The sequence below is a fragment of the Malaya genurostris genome, chromosome 1, assembly GCF_030247185.1.
Source record: "Malaya genurostris strain Urasoe2022 chromosome 1, Malgen_1.1, whole genome shotgun sequence".
Taxonomy (NCBI): Eukaryota; Metazoa; Arthropoda; class Insecta; order Diptera; family Culicidae; genus Malaya; species Malaya genurostris.
Genome location: NC_080570.1, coordinates 162,010,533 through 162,027,966, shown reverse-complemented (window position 1 = coordinate 162,027,966; position 17,434 = coordinate 162,010,533). Strand labels below are relative to the sequence as shown.

General features: G+C 39.6%; 1 protein-coding gene across 1 annotated transcript in view; it reads left to right on the top strand.

Annotated features, from left to right (window-relative positions):
• LOC131426549 (DDB1- and CUL4-associated factor 10) overlaps positions 1-14,930 on the top strand; it is a 28,311-nt gene extending 13,381 nt beyond the window's left edge. Inside the window, exons 2-6 of the mRNA XM_058589384.1 lie at positions 8,025-8,138; positions 12,045-12,414; positions 12,487-12,642; positions 13,440-13,499; positions 13,666-14,930. Of these exons, the coding sequence (XP_058445367.1) occupies positions 8,025-8,138; positions 12,045-12,414; positions 12,487-12,642; positions 13,440-13,499; positions 13,666-14,484 (1,519 nt within the window). The 3' untranslated portion in view covers positions 14,485-14,930. The remainder of the gene's footprint in view (positions 1-8,024; positions 8,139-12,044; positions 12,415-12,486; positions 12,643-13,439; positions 13,500-13,665) is intronic.
• Positions 14,931-17,434: the final 2,504 nt, after the last annotated feature.

Sequence of the window (17,434 nt, the reverse complement as noted above, 5' to 3'; positions counted from 1 at the left end):
AATTTCCATCTTGATGAATCTTTTGGTAGGAAATATTGAAAGTTTAATTAACTCTTCATAATTATCTATGGCACTAAAAAGTGCCTTGAATTGTCACAATCAACAAGATCTGCATTTAGGTCTGAGATGGTTCTCGTGTGTGTCTTGTTTCGGCAACAGTTGCTCAGAAAATGGTAGGAAAGCGACAAAATTCAACTAGTTCTTTATGATAATCTTTAGCACTGAAAAGTGCTTCGAATTGTCTGAAAAGCACTGAAAAGTACTTTGAATGGGCCTTGCTGGACTTTTTGGCTGCCTTTCCACTGGTTTTCAATGCCATCGTGCTGACGGTGTATCGTGCGTTCAGAGTAGCTGCTTTAACTTAAATGACGCTATTTCTCACATCACATTTCATTTTATACCTGCTACTGGCAGCGGTGTACGGACAGCCCCTTTGCCAAAATTCCTTTTTCTGCTCGCAGAACGGGAAACAGTGAGACGACAGGTCCCCGTTGTTGCTCTCGTGTGTGTCTTGTTTCGGGAACATTTGCTCAGCAAATGGTAGGAAAAATGAACCACTCAACTTTTATATGGATGCTCTTGTATAGATGCAAACATCTCGCGTTCTGATTGGCTGGTGCTGTCATGGTTTAAATCAAACAGGTTTTTCAATAGTATACTATTGAAAAACTTCAGTGTTGCTGCAATACACGTTCAAGTTGAAAATTTTCGATTCTATTGGTAGTTAGATTATATAAATTCTTCCACAAATCACTAAGCTATGAGCTTTTAAAATACGAGAAAGGCAAACGCGCCTTATGAACGCCTATATGAACTTTGATACTCGTTTATTCCAAACATTTCAGAAAAGTTTAATTTTGAATGATTTGAGATTATGTCACACAACTGAAAATTTTATCATAAAATTATGATCATATTTCCGATGGCAAGTAGCAAAAATTATGTTGATTCGTTAGATACAACAAGAGATATTCACGATCAGAAACTTATCACTCTCTCAGAGGGTAAATTTCGAAAAGGCGCCCCATAGTAAAGTAAGTCGTATTCACGACAAAATTTACTATTATAATCAAAGCAACTACCTTCAAAATAACGATAAACTCATGCTAATTTTTTAATTAGTTCTTTTTAACAAAAATTTTCGAAAAAGCGTTCGTCATACCGCCCTCATCTCGGGTGTGCCTCGAGGTAGTCACCTGGGACCTCCCCTGTTCCTGCCATACACCAACGACGTTAATCTCTCCCTGACGTGTTTAAAGATTTCGTACGCAGACGACTTTAATCTGTTAAAAAAAAATGATAGTCAAAACGATGCTAAATTTCTTCAACGACAATTTGATATTCTCGGGTAACGTTCAGTCGTTCAGTTCTGTATAAAATGTTCAAAACGACGAATGTAACAAAGAGAGATTCTCTTTGTTTACTTTCTCTTTCGATTATTACGGTACTCTTAGCAATTCTTCCCTCCGATTTTTTTTTTTTTCATAAATACGTTTATTTCTTAAGGCAGTTTACATAAGTTTTTCTTCGCCGTAGCATCACTTTTACATAATATTCTTATCCTAATTTAATTCTAACATAGTCACAACGTTTTGCATTTATTAAAACATATTCTCTTATTACTTAAATATCATCTTAGGTAACTCGTCATTAATTATGAAATCTACTCGGAAATATTATTTGAACCAAACGATTAACTTCTATAAATTATAAAATAAGCTGTTATTTTCAGACATTTTGTTAATAATTTCATAAACTGTTTCGAGTTTGTTTGTATCATTACATTATTTTTATTCTAATTTAGCTATTGATTGAACTCATGGACGCAGCTGGGATCAGAACTAAGTCTTGAAAGGGGCCTTTATTAAATTGAAACTCCAGTTTTCTTTATGAAATGATAAATAAGTTTCATGTATGAAAGGTCACGACAAGCAAGAATGTCTCGAACTGGGATATTGGATAGTCTACCTTGGGTACGCAAAGAATTTATTAGTTGAGATCTGACATCACGATACTCCACGCATGTCCAAACGACATGATCAATATCTCGATAACCTTCGCCACAAGCACAATGATTAGTCTCGGAGAGCCCAATTCGAAGGAGATGTGCATCTAACGTGTAGTGATTGGACATGAGTCTAGACATCACACGAATGAAATCTCTACTCACATCCAGTCCCCTGAACCATGCCTTTGTCGATATTTTCGGAATAATTGAGTGCATCCACCGACCCAGATCATCTTTATCCCAAGAAGCTTGCCAGCTGGCAAGTGTTCTTTGGCGAGACGAGCTATAGAATTCGTTGAAAGCAATTGGTCTCTCATAAATTTCACCCTCAATAGCACCACGTTTGGCTAAAATATCGGCTCTTTCATTGCCTGGAATGGAGCAATGAGCCGGGACCCAGACTATAGTGATTAGATAATTATTGTTCAATATGTCGTTCAGGCACTGTTTTATTTTGCCCAGGAAAAACGGTTCAGTCTTGCCAGTCATGTTTGAGCGAATGGCTTCAATTGCACTCAGACTATCTGTGAAGAGGAAATAATGGTTTGGAATTAATGTGACGATTACACTCAAACTATATTGAACTGCTGCTAGCTCTGCTATATAAACAGATGCAGGTTCTTGAAGCCTAAATGAGGCCGAAACATTATTGTTGAACATACCAAACCCTGTCGCTTCTTCAATTCGCGATCCATCCGTGTAAAACATTTTCTCAGAGTCAATATGCCTGAACTTACTTGAAAATATTTTTGGGATTTCCGTCGAACGTAGATGATCCGGGATTCCACGCACTTCGCGCTGCATGGATGTATCGAAAAATAAAGTTGAGTCAGGGACATTTAGGAGGCTGACACGGATAGGAATATATCTTGAAGGGTTGATTTCCATGGGATTCAGCACCTCACATCTTATTAGCAGGCGTGATGAAAGCTCCCAAAATCGATCTTTTAATGGAAGAACTCCCGCCAGAACTTCAAGACTCATTGTATGTGTCGAATGCATGCACCCTAAAGCAATTCGCAAACAACGATACTGAATTCGCTCCAGTTTGATAATATGAGAGTTTGCAGCGGAACGAAAGCAAACGCATCCATATTCCATCACTGAAAGTATCGTTGTCTGATACAATTTTATTAGATCTTCCGGATGAGCACCCCACCAAGATCCTGTTATTGTTCGAAGAAAATTTACTCTTTGTTGGCATTTTGTTATCAGAAACCTAATGTGTCCTCCCCACGTGCATTTGGAATCGAACCACACCCCGAGGTATTTAAAAGTTAAAACCTGTTGGATCATTCTTCCCATCATATGGAGCTGAAGCTGCGCGGGATCATGCTTTCTTGAAAAGACGACCAGCTCTGTTTTCTCCGCAGAGAATTCGATACCAAGATGAACAGCCCAATCGGACAAGTTATCTAAGGTATCTTGCAATGGTTTATGCAGATCAATAGCTTTGGGTCCAGTAACTGAAACCACGCCATCATCTGCCAATTGTCTTAGTGTACATGGGGTTACTAGACAGCTGTCAATGTCATTTACGTAAAAATTATAGAGGAGCGGACTGAGGCATGAGCCTTGCGGGAGACCCATGTAACTATTTCTGAGTGTTGCCAAATCGCCATGTGAAAAATGCATGTGTTTCTCTGACAAAAGGTTGTGCAAATAATTATTTATAACCGCTGGGAGTCCATTTTGGTGAAGCTTGTCTGAAAGAACATCAATGGAAACTGAATCAAATGCTCCTTTAATGTCTAAAAATACAGATGCCATTTGTTGCTTTTGAGCGAAGGCAATTTGGATGTCAGACGTTCCCTCCGATTATTTACCGATAATAATAACTAAAGCTAACATCTTTTAATCTGTACTGAAGAAATTACCAAGAAAAGCAGGAATGTTTCAGCAATTTTATTTCTGGGAAACATTGGCTGCTCCCACCTTTTCTTGTTCCTCAGTTTATATCCCTATGTTTCTTGTATTTAAGTTTGTGAGTGTATCTTGACTTATTAATGTATCATTTGGACGTGGATAATCTGTTGGTATAAAAGATGAGGAGGTTTTATGCCTGCTGAAGAGAAAATTAGTAAGTTTCAACTTCAGCGAGTTTTTTCCCTGTTCCAATGAAATAATAAATGCACTATGTTGCTGAATAATGTTGATTTTTGCAAAAAAAAAAAAGTATTTTTCTAAGTAAGCCCGGGACTTGTTGTCCCGGAAAATATTGGTGTTAAATATTCTTCCAAACTACCTTCCACCAGAGCTGTACAGTTTGAATAGTTGAGAACTGGTTAGATTATAAAACAGACTGGATAACTTTAGAAACCCGAACTTCACCATACCTATCAAACGACTGGTCTCATGTTACATTCACCGTTAACGGCTGTTTAAAATGTGCGATCGCAATCGTTATTCCTGCGCACCGACAGTCGAAACAGCCACTGTGCATGGTGGTCCGGCTTTTGAGAACAGGTCCATTTAAGGGATACAATTCGGACGTGATTCTTGAACGAGATTTGTTTGGCGAGGTCGACCATCAAAACTCTTAACAGGATCTCTTGAAACTACACTGACACTGTTTACCAGTCGCATAACCTAAAAAAAAAACAAACCAGAATGCGGTTTGCCGCTAAACAATACCCGAGTGACAGCGCCGGCTTGGTTTGAAAAGTAACAAAAAAAAAAAAATATGACGATTCATGTGATTGACGTAGTATTTTTGGTCTTTCATCCCACAAACAAGTTGATCTAAATTCTGGAAACCGGTAATGTGCAGCTTGTTTTGAGCATTATCAATTCTAAATCTGAACATTGGAATCCGAGGGTTTCAAACCCGCTTACGGTTCGCCATCGTCGATTCGCACTTTAGCTGCATCAGTTTTTGTCTTTCTGACTCGATTTTCTGTTCAACAACGTTGAAACTAGGTTCGAAACTGGCTTCCAACAAACGGTTTGACAGCAGTTAGTGTGGAAACAGGGTTAGGTTTGGTATCAAGCGAAAACGACGTTAGATAGTTGGAAGGCACAGGTTACTTAGTTTTGAAATTAGTCGGAGCCATCCCGCAAAAATTGAACACCGCAAACTGTCGGGACTGGATTTGCTTCGGATTGCGCGATGAATGCAACGCAGGTATTGTTTCGATTATAAAAGTTTGATCTTGAAGGCCATTCGCTTCTTTGAGTCAGGTAATTTTTTGTTTTTTTTTTTTTTTAAGGTTAACCCCTAAGAGCAAATTCAGCAGCTGCAAGATTCATATGGGTGGTCTATAATGTAAATGAAACTGAAACAAACGTATCCCCAGCAATCCGTTTTAATTTTATTAATTCGACCAGTTCTACTGTCAAATTTAAAACTGGTATACACTGCCGTTCTATTTTTTCTATATTTGAAACACTGGCTGCTCTGCACTGATGAGTCAAAGACGAAACGTAAAAATAATAATGAATTGTTTATTTTACCAGTAGTTAGAAAGACAACATTTCACCACTAGATAGATTAAAACAGGTTTTCATGAAGTTTTATAACATGTATGAAAACTGAATATGTAAATAGTACCTAACACATGGGCTGAAAAGTCCCGAGCCTAACACATAGATGGTGCTAGATTTATTGCAGTCATCTTTTTTTTCAGTTAATACTAACCTTTAAAAGACAACTGTTAAAATTTCATGATATTCTATTCATTATTTTGTAAGTTATTGTGCTACGAGTGACGCTACTTTTGTTATTTTCAGAACAATGGATCAAAAACAATTTCGTGTTTTAATTTTACACTGTTTTTTGATGGGAAAATGTACCGTTAGAACGAAACAATGGCTCCGATCCATCAGAAACAACAATAAAACATCGTAGAGACACCGATGATGCAGAACGCAGTGGACGTCCGAATGAGGCGATAACGAAAAGAGAAGAAGTTGTGTGAGTTAGCTGACATCGTAAAAATATCAAAAGAACGTGTTGGTTTTATATTGCATTAGAATTTGACTATGAGAAAGCTCTTGTAAAAGTGGGTGCCGTATTTGCTCACTCTATTGATCAAAAACGAGAACATTTCGATGATTCTGAGCAATGTTTGTCCATGTTTAAACGTAACAAACCGGAGTTTTTGCGTCGATATGTGACAATGGATGAAACATGGATTCATCACGTCAATCCGGAATCAAAACGATCGTCATCTGGGTGGACAGCAACTGGTGAACCTCGTCCAAAGCGCCCGAAAGCACAACAATCGGCTGGAAAGGTACTATCTTTATCGACTATCTTGAGAAAGGAAATACCATTAACAGTGAATATTATATAGCGTTATTGGAGCGTTTGAAGGCTGAAATTGCAATTAAAAAAAATGTTTCATCAAGACAACGCACCGCGCCACAAGTCCATCAAGACAATGGCAAAACTACATGAATTGAACTTCGAATTGCTCCCGCATCCACCGTATTCGCCAGATTTGGCTCCCAGCGACTACTGGCTGTTAGCAGAACTGAAAAAAAAAATGCTCGCCGGTAAGAAATTGCGCACGAAAAAAGAGGCTATCGCTGGAACTGAGACCTATTTTGAGGCAAAAGATAAATCGTTCTACAAAAGTGCTATTGAAATGTTAGAGCGGCACTGGAATGGTGCATCGAATGTTTGTCACTTTCTACGTCAATCCATCAGAATTCCGTTTACCTATCACGTAATGGATGCATTGCCAATTGTTGCATTTATTAGCCACATTTAGCAGCACTGACCCAATTACCGCTCCAACCTATTTCACTGACAAACAAATTAGTTTTATTGCATTTTTCATGATGTCTGCTATTTAATATTCTAAACAAATCAGCTATTAACCAGATTTCTGACAGGTGATAGAAGCATTGACATGCAACTGGCGTCAGCGCCCGGTTAATCCTTGATCGGCGACGCTCGTGTCTCTGGCTAGAGCTATAGACGGCTAGACAGCACAGACGTCGTTACCGGGCCATTGCACCGACGGATGGATGGATGGATGGATGGATTGATGGACGAAGAACCGGGAGTCGACGCGGGTGCGTGTTTGATACGCTCCGATGGTTCCATGATCACAGCTCCAGCTGCAGGTGTCGAATGTTGATTTTTTTTTCTTCTTCTAGCTCTTCAAGCATGCAACAATCCGCGACCGAGTGTATGCAGATGTAACCGCCGGGCACGGATCGACACGGATGGAACTTTGAAGGGAACGTTCCATGCATAGCAGGAAACCGATGAAATAGATCGGCGTAGAAGGATAGCAGAGCAGCACATGATCTATAGAGATAAAAAAAAACTGTTTGGTATTATGCAGAGTAGTGCAACGAGTAGTATACTGATCGGATTTGATCTGTACACGGTATTAAACAGCTTATATTTAAATTGTTTCGCGAACACGCTTATAGCCTAAAGTAACGCGACGGATCTAAATCGAGCCCTCGTCACAAGCGGAAGGAACGTTGTTCGTTGAGTCCTTTTGTCACCTTGATCATGGTAGTCGAAAAAACACGGAAAATATCTGCTATTGGAATCACTGAAATTGCGTAACAACACCCCGCTGGAAAAGGCCTGCTCGACAAAGTTGCGTATTTCGCACGGAAACGTCAACGCTAAACAAATAAAAATAGTCAATCTGTAATAAAAGTCATTCTTCGGAATTCATACACTAGGGAACTTGTCTAGATTTATTTTATTGGCATGGAACTCGATAATGTATACTTTGTAGTGAATTGCTAGATTAGCTAATAAAATCGATGAATATTGTATAAGTTTGACAACCGACTACGAGTCTAGTGTCTACGAGTGAGCATGTAAAGACTGGGGAATATCACTTTAAAGTGGATCACTTGGGTAAAGCAAAAATTCGAACGGAGGTGATTCAATCAAAACACCTTTTTGCCACCTGAGTAGGTTTGTGGGTCGATTCGATGTTTGATGTTGTTTCCTCGCCACTAGAAATAAATCGATCGAAACCAAATTAATGCATTCCATTCTACATTCTCTTTTATGTTTTTTCTTCCTCTCTCCCAACAGCTCAATCCTCGTGGCAGCCTGCGAAAAGAAGACTATCGTGCTGTTCGATCCGATCACCGAGAAGCAAATGTGCACCATCAAGAACTCCCACAATGATAGCGTTAATTGTGTCAAGTAAGTGCCACCAATTTGTTACAGGCTGTAATTATCCGTCAGGATGGTAGCATATAATATTACCTTAACTTACTGCGACCGTTACCGATCTGTCATTTTGCGGTAGTACCTCGAGTCACTTCAAATTAAGATTATTTCCTATAGTATAGCGAGATTATGGAACACCGCATTTATGCTCATTTAGCTAATACCGTCGCATTCAGCTGACCAGCTGACAACAGCTTAATAGAATCTCTCTGTCTCTCGTCTCTCGGTCTGATGAGGTGTAATTAGTCCCAGTAGTGTGTACTGAACGTAACTGCATTGGTTTCCCGCCACAGTTGGCTGGTGGTCAGATTGATTTCAATGATTTATATGAAAATTATAGAGGACTGAACTGATGAGAAGACGAAGGCATTAACGAATGTCGTAAAAAAAATTTCCCCCCCAGACAACCCGGAGCCGTGACTGACCGCCTACTGTGCGGTAAATTTTGAAGTCTCATCAATACTATGCTATTCGAGTCATAATCAGTGTTGCATCCAATATCCGTAAACAAAGAATATTCACTGGTGGACACAAGCGTTCCAGCTAAAATCGTTTTTCTTGCAAGCTCGAAATACCAGGGTGACCATTTTTTAAAATTCAAACTTCATAGAAGATGACGACACCAAAAAATTCGTCATACTAATTCATTTACATACGAACTATTTTTGGCAACGCCTGAATACCGTTTCTAGAAGTACCATAAATAATGACAAAAACTTTAAAGAGGAACTAACTTCTACATCTCATGAAATGCTTAATCGCGAGTCAGTGCAACGCTGGTCATTATGCACGAAACCAATCTATGAATCTTGAACACACGAAAGCAGGCCCGTACCCAGGATTTCGTTTCGGGAGGGCCCAAAAAAACAAAAAAACGTGCTTAATCCACCTAGCAGTGAGATGATACCTTTTTTTTTATCAATCCGCATGTGTTTTTGTTTTCATGACATTGTTTTCATATTTCAGTTTTCATGACATTATTTTAATGTCCGTCGTTTTAAGTGGCAATTTGCGATTTTAATCACTCATTACCCTGTAATGTAGAAACTGACAATCGATTAACCATTCCATGCGATCGAAGTAAGCTTCACTTTAGAGTTTACGGTAATTTAAGGTTCTCCCAGAACCGGTATTCAGGAACCAGCATAACCCAAACCGATTCGTATGGCCATATGACGAATAAATTGCAACAGTTTTGAGTATAACTTTAAAGCTTTCCGGGATTGACATCTTCTATATCGGTTTAAATTTAAAAAATTCATCATCCTACAATTCAAGAATCGGAAGTCAGAATTGGATAAAATTACAACTTACCCTCCAATTACAACTTACCCTCCAACCAACCAGCAACTGCAACCAATGTACAACAAGGCGCATCTACAGCAACTCTCAACGAGCCCAAGACTACGATCAACAAGGACAACGGAAAGAAAACGAAAATCACACACAACACCGACGATGAAGCAATGGATGATGAGATAAGCCGCGGACGAAGTGACCCCCGATCCTCGTTGGATGGAAATGGAAACTCATCTCCCCCTAGAAAAAGGGTGACAACGAGATCCAATAGCAAAAAAAAGCTACCCATGCTAGAACAGATACTATGCTTTGATATATGAATTTATTAATCAAATTTGATTGGTTTTGCAGTATTTTGACCATTTTACCATTACCGAACCATGTCCTCTTTACTGGCTTTGGGAACCGCGAAATGCGTAGACCACGTCGTCCAGAATCTGCACACCTAGTAGTAACACATGGGTCAACCACGTAACCACGTCTTTCTAGAGTACTAACCTTTGCTTGAAACGGGTCAAAATGTTAAGTCGATCCGACCAGAAACAGCTGAGTTATCGAGGTTGCAGTAAAGTCGTTTTGTAGTTTGTTTAAAAAATAGAAAAAACCGAGTTTCGTGTTTTGATAAAACATTGTTTTTTAATGGGTAAAAACACCGTGCAAGCGAAACAATGGATTGAAAAATGTTATCCGGACTCTTGTCCATCAAAAGCAACGATTTATCGGTGGTTCGCCGAATTTAAACGTGGTCGTACCGACACAAATGACGCGGAACACTCGGGTAGACCTGTGGAAGCCGTTACACCGGAAAATGTGAGTGAAGTGACAAAAATTATAATGAAAGATCGTAAAGTGAAGCTCCGTGAGATTGCTGAGACGACACAGATATCATATGGAAGTGTATTTACTATCCTTCATGAAAAATTGAGCATGAAAAAGGTTTTTTCCAAGTGGGTGCCGCGATTGCTTTCGATGGAACAAAAACAGCAAAAAAAAATGAAAACAATGGCGAAATTGAACGAATTGGGCTTTGATCGGCTTCCCCACACCCCATACTCGCCAGATTTAGCCCCCAGTGACTACTGGCTCTTTGCTGATCTTAAAAAAATGCTCCAGGGAAAAAGATTTGGCTCAAATGAGGAGGTCGTCGCTGAAACTGAAGCTTATTTTGAAGCGAATGATAATTTTTTTTATAAACATAGTATTGAAAAATTGGAAAAACGTTGGAACCATTGTATCACCCTAAAAGGTGATTATGTTGATGAATAAAAAAAAAAAATTTGCAAAAAAATGTTGTTTCCATTGTTAGTCTCGGGACTTATTGATCCATGTGTTATGTTTGCATGATATATGGCCGTCTACTGATAATGACTATTGGATTAGTTTTGAGGCCAATTTAGACATTTTTACTGTTTTTAATTCGCTCCTCTAAGTGAAGGTATAAATTTTTTCCATAATTCCGGAACTAGAAGTCGGATCCAGGTAAAATTAGGTTTTGTAAAGGACCATAAGACCATTCATTTGAATCGAAGTTTGTAGAACTTTGTTTGGCCGACGATATCAATTATCTTGATCGACGATTATCCCTGCCAGACAAATGCTGGACAACAAGATGATGTTGATGATGATGTGTAAATTATCGCGATTGCGGTAGTCGCAACGTGCTACCTGAAACAAAATCACCTATTCCAATTGGATTGTTAAAGCAAACAGGAAAGCTTAATAACAACTAATTAGCACAGTATGAATAAAACATGCCACTCACGACGCGTGCTTCCAGATGCAATAGGAACGAACCGAGAAAAGTGCAGTAGGTGGAATGCGTGCACAACAATGTTATAATACCTGTGTGTGATTTATCTATTTCAAATGGCAGCAATGTTGAACATAAGACCCACCCACATGTAAAACACCATGTGATTATACTGTTCCATGTATAATCCAAATCATATTCATTTACGTTTGACGATATCTAGTAAAGTTAGTTTATGGTATTCGTTTTGCGGGCATCCGCATTGACTAACGGCTGCCAGCGTTTGCCATACCGATGGAAATCTTTGACATTTTCAGCGAAGGTGAGAAGATGAAAACGCTCGGCTAACTAAGATACAGGCGACAATGTTTTGCCCGTTTTGCCAAATTGGATTTGACAGCCGTCACTGAAACAGTTTTGGTAGCCCATGGCTGCCCAGGTAGCCAAAAGGCCGTGCGGGTCTATATGGAAGATCTATAATAGAACAGAAACTGGAACAAACCTATCCCCAGCAAGCCGTTCTAGTTTTATTTATTTGACCAGTTCTTCTTTCAAATTTAAACTGGCGACAAGTTTCTTAGCAATAAATCCAGATTTAAATTTGGTAACTGACATAAATTATGCATTTAGAACTAGAACACTACTGAATAAGCCAAAAAAATACTCAATCATAGTAATCTGTGAACTTTGTAAACAGGTTTTCAAAGCATGTTTTTCTAAATGGCGAACAAATAGCAGTTCCGATGTGAAAAACTAGTTTTGTTTTCAATGTACCGACATGCAGCAAAAATATCGATATTAATTATCCATGTTTTTTTTTACTTTCACAGATTTCTGGACAACCGTATGTTCGCGACCTGCTCGGATGACACAACCGTAGCCCTGTGGGATACCCGAAATCTGCGGTCTAAAATTCGCAGTCTCCACGGACACTCGAACTGGGTGAAAAACATCGAGTACTCGAAGAAGGACTGTCTGCTGGTGACGTCCGGATTCGACGGGTCCATTTTCACCTGGGACATCAATAGCTACACCGAGCAAGGGTTCGTCTACCAGAAGGTGTTCCACACACCGGGACTGATGCGGTGTCGGCTGGTACCGGATGAAAACAGACTGGTGATATGCACCACCGGTGGATATTTGATCATAATTCATAATCTCAATCTGGCTTCGCTGGCGAAAGATCTACGAGGGTTCCGGGTTAGTATATTAAAAAAGAAAACAAGGAACAGCGCGCTGATTGATTTTGTTTCTGTTTTTAATTCGTTCTAGCCCAACCTCTATCGGTTGATGCAGCTACGCCATCAGTTCATCCCGAACGCGGCCCGATATGATCACGCCTTTTCCAAGAAGCAAAAGTACAACCGTGTCGAGTTGGTCAGCGACTTCCCGGAAGGCAACGACGCGGAAGTGATCAGTTCCCTACAGGTACGGTATGAGAAGTCATGCACATTGGTTTGATCAGTGCTCCTAGGAAACAGTCTGCGGCGTTTTCGGCAAACATAATAATCCGTAAAATTCACCAACCCACCACGGCAAAATGCCATTGCAAATGCAATCATCAGTTCATTCGCTTGTGGAGCTCTCCATAAACGCGGTTCACTACTAGAAAGGGTATTGACTCTTTGGGCCACTCGTTTCGCTGTGCCGCCGCAGCGTGTGCTGCGGGCAAAGATTATCCGCCGCTAAGCGGTAGCGACCCTGACTTTGAAGTCTGCCTGATATTTTTTTTTCTGCGCCGCAGTACCTGTTGCTTCGAGCCCTCTATCTACCGCTTGCATAACACTAGTGCCGCAAGTGAATGGCGACTTCGGTCCGATAGGCTGCGGTGTCGGAGGACCAAACACTAAGCACACATGAATTATTATAATTTCTCAACGTTATTTAGATGGTTCCATAAAGTTCACTTCACTGCGCGACATGCTTTTCGGTGGATAAATTATTCTCCGGGTGTCAAGCCAGTCTGCCGCCACTCATTTTGCAATGGTTCACTGCGTGATTGTAATTTGTTACGTTATTTTTTTGTTGCCGGTTAGTGGTTATAATAAAACTGCTATCGTGCCGGTTACAGGAATAGGAATACCCTCGTGTCTCTTGCCAGAATCGCTACTCGGTTTATGGGGCTCCATTCCATTCTCTTTCCTATAGAACAAGACCCGTTACTTGACATCGCTTGATGGTTACTAGCTTTACCACTAACGGCTCTAACTTCCTTATTGTTGCAGATTCACCCCCAAGGCTGGTGTGCGCTCAGCAGAAATATGAGCTATGATGAAAGTTCTGAGGTGAGCAAACAGTTGCTAGTTGGTACTGGGACTTGCGAATCAAAATGCGAATAGAACGTTAAATTTATTACCTTGCCAGCACAAGGCCAGATGATAGATTTTATCGTTTTTTTTTATTGATTAGAGATACGCTGAAAATGGCTTTATTTTCTTCTCGTCTCTTCAGTGGAGTTGCATACACGATATTCAGGAGATTTCACTTGAGGAAGAATTGGAAAGTGACTGCGAGGAGGAAACAACAGGAGCAATCGGCACCGGTGGTGATGAGCCAAGTCAGAATCAAGACGTTTCAACAGCGGGTGAAGGTGGAGGTGGTGGAGGCGGAGGTGCGCCTACTGCTGCAGCACGTGCTGCGGCGGCTGCTGCTATGGTAAATGCAGCTAATGGCGAACCAGTAGAACCTAACAATGCCAACGGTAACCGTGTAGGCGCTAACAACAACAACAACAACAGCAACAATAATAATAACAATAACCAAGGGAACATGGACTTCCCTACACCGAATTCGGACATTTGGGCTGCAGAAGTTTCACTGCGCAACAGGAATCTTCGTGTGGAAAATACGCGATCCTTGAATATGGCCAATGTGTATGGCATCACAAGCGGTTTGATTCCGCTGTCGCCGGCAGAACAGCAACAGAGATACCAACAACCGATTACGGTGAACGCAAACCGAATGCTTTATTACATTGAAGAAGCAAACAAGGGAAAGGGATTTATCAAGGAACCTTGCTTTTCGTTCGATGGACGGGTGATTTGCTCGCCCCACGGCAATGGTATTCGATTGCTGGCATTCAATGCGCAGTGTAACGAACTGCCATTCATCACCGATCGGGAAGATGCCAGTCCAAAGCCTCTGTACGAGATCAAAACCAAGCATTGCCACTCGGATGTGGTGGTCAGTAGTAAGTTTAGCCCGAAATTTCCGCTGCTGGTATCCGGCTGTTTACGGGGTAAGATAGTGTGGCACCAACCGGTGCTGTAATAAGATTATTCGAAACAAAATTGTTACAATGGCTTTTGGGTGTGAATGGGATCGAATGAACGCGTGAACTACTACTACTACTATGCAATGATTATTAAACCAACCATCCCTCGAGGTACTTACTTTTACACACCGGTAGGTATTTTGTTGTTTCGAAAGGTTTTTTTTTCTCTTCTAAACTCGACTGCCAGCCTAGCGAAAACTAGCTAGCGTGTGACTTAAAGTTTAAGTCTTCATCCGAGGTGAACTCCTCCCTGTCCCCGTGTATTGGTTGAATTACGCCATCCAAGAAATCTCGTCTGTCACATTTATTAGATTTAGCTTACACGATAGGATCGTTTCGCTGATTGTATATTCCTTCGCAGCGTTATAATAAGCGCCCGTTTGCGGGCAGTGTTGATGAATGACAAGTACATGAAAATAAATTATGACGATATGTAACAGAAGCATTGCTACCAACATTGAAAGAAAATTCCTTCACACTTTTTCGTAACGATATTGTACCGTTTACATTTCTGCTGGCTGCCAGCATGCTGGTGTCAGTGTACTGCCCTCTTAGGAAAAAAAACGTTCAACGGTGGTCCTTCGTTGGTCTAATACTTTGGATCATTGGACCACAGTTGAACGTTTTTTCCTAAGAGGGCAGTACACTGACACCAGCATGCTGGCAGCCAGCAGAAGTGTAAACGGGGCATATGCAACAAAGTGCGGAGTTGTAGTAGGCTTTGCCTCGGCCAAACGTAATCAATTTTCTTCTGTCAAAAACCGTAGTTGTACAGGTTTTCTTTTTTATCTCTGAAATCTACAGTTATTCATGTGGTTCAGGTATTTTTTGAAAGAGCAACTGTTTACAAAAAGGCCACGTTAAGCGAACCAAGAGCCCCGATTGTTCAAGGAACTCATCAGAATCGTAACGGTAGGTAAGCAAATATATTCTATACTGCCCGCCCAACTACCAATTTGTAGACGCATAAAGAACTTATTTTGACTACATCGGCTTCATCGTATGTTTGTGATTCATTTAGGTACTGAGATTTATCGAGACTTTTGTTTTAATTTCTTCATTCAAGCCTAACTGTGTTTCAATAGTCGATGAAAAAAAATTAACCCTTACTTGAAAATTGATTTCTATTAGGTTTTACACGAACATGACATAACCTCACAAAATGAGCTGGACGAACATCGTTTGACAGCTATAAGTAGTTTGTTTATGTGTTCATTGTAATTTTAATACGTGTTATTTGGAATGTAAACAAACCATCGGTTGCTGTCAAATAATCTATAAACTTACCTAATGTATGAAATCTCAAAAATTCAATTAATGTTATAAAAAGTTATTGGTACTTATTACCGGTATCACTACACGGTAAATGTTGGTCGCGGTGCGCAAGGCCATCAAGAGTGAGGTATATTACTTTTTATTCTGAATAACTTTTTTTTATAAATACGTTTATTTCTTAAGGCAGTTTACATAAGTTTTTCTTCGCCGTAGCATCACTTTTATATAAAATTCTTATACTAATTTAATTCTAACATAGTCACAATGATTTGAATTTATTAAAACATATTCCTCTTATTACTTAAATATCATCTTAGGTAACTCGTCATTAATTATGAAATCTACTCGGAAATATTATTTGAACCGAACGATTAACTTCTATAAATTATAAAACAAGCTGTTATTTTCAGACATTTTGTTGATAATTTCATAAACTATTTCGAGTTTGTTTATATCATTACATAATTTCTATTCTAATTTAGCTATTGGTTGAACTCATGGACGCATCTGGAATCAGAACTAAGTCTTAAAAGCATCCTTTGTTAAATTGAAACTCCAATTTTCTGTATGAATTGATATAGAAGTTTCATGTAAGGAAGGTCACGACAAGCAAGAATGTCTCGAACTGGGACATTGGATAGTCTACCTTGAATACGCAAAGAATTTATTAGTTGAGATCTGACATCACGATACTCCACGCATGTCCAAACGACATGATCAATATCCCGATAACCTTCGCCACAAGCACAATGATTAGTCTCGGAGAGCCCAATTTAAAGGAGATGTGCGTCTAACGACATCATACGAATGAAATCCCTATTCACATCCAGTCCCCTGAACCATGCCTTTGTCGATATTTTCGGAATAATTGAGTGCATCCACCGACCCAGATCATCTTTATCCCAAGAAGCTTGCCAGCTGGCAAGTGTTCTTTGGCGAGTCGCGCTATATAACTTAAAAAACCTTAAAACTAAAATCGACGACACGACCAAACACTTCGAAAAAAAATCGGAATAAAAAGTGTTCGTGAGCGATTTACCATCAGTTACCACAAATATAGTGATCCCTTGATGTAGATAAAAATAATCTTTTTGAGCAACACTGTTTCAGTTGCTACAAACTCGCCACTCTAGTTAAATGCCATTTCTGCTACAAAGTCACCTAATCATCCGTATTCTGAATAACAACGTATCGTTTTTTCGATCGCATTTCATTCGTATTCCTAAAAACGCTAGCAAAATCAAAGGTAGCTAGGATTCGACCGAACCATATTCGATCGAAAAACCAATACGTCGTTATTGAGAATAAGGGCGAATATCTTTCGGAGATACATACAATTTATGAATTAAAACACAACTGTGAGACAAATTTTTGTTTCTCTAAGTATGATATCTTCTTGTTTTCATGCAATTCACTGCATGCACTTGAATCAAATGTTTTTATTTCTCCATATAAACAAATTCAAAAAAAAATCAGATCACATGTTTCTTGTTTACATTGATAAATGGAACCAAATGCGTAACCAAGGTTATGGTAACTGTTTTTCGACAAACAACATTTTATCGACTTGTGTTGCCAGTTTCGAACATTTTTCAAATGATATTTTGACATTTCGAGTTACTGAGGGGTAGTTATATTTGTGATACAGTTTTCAAACACGAGTGGCAGGTC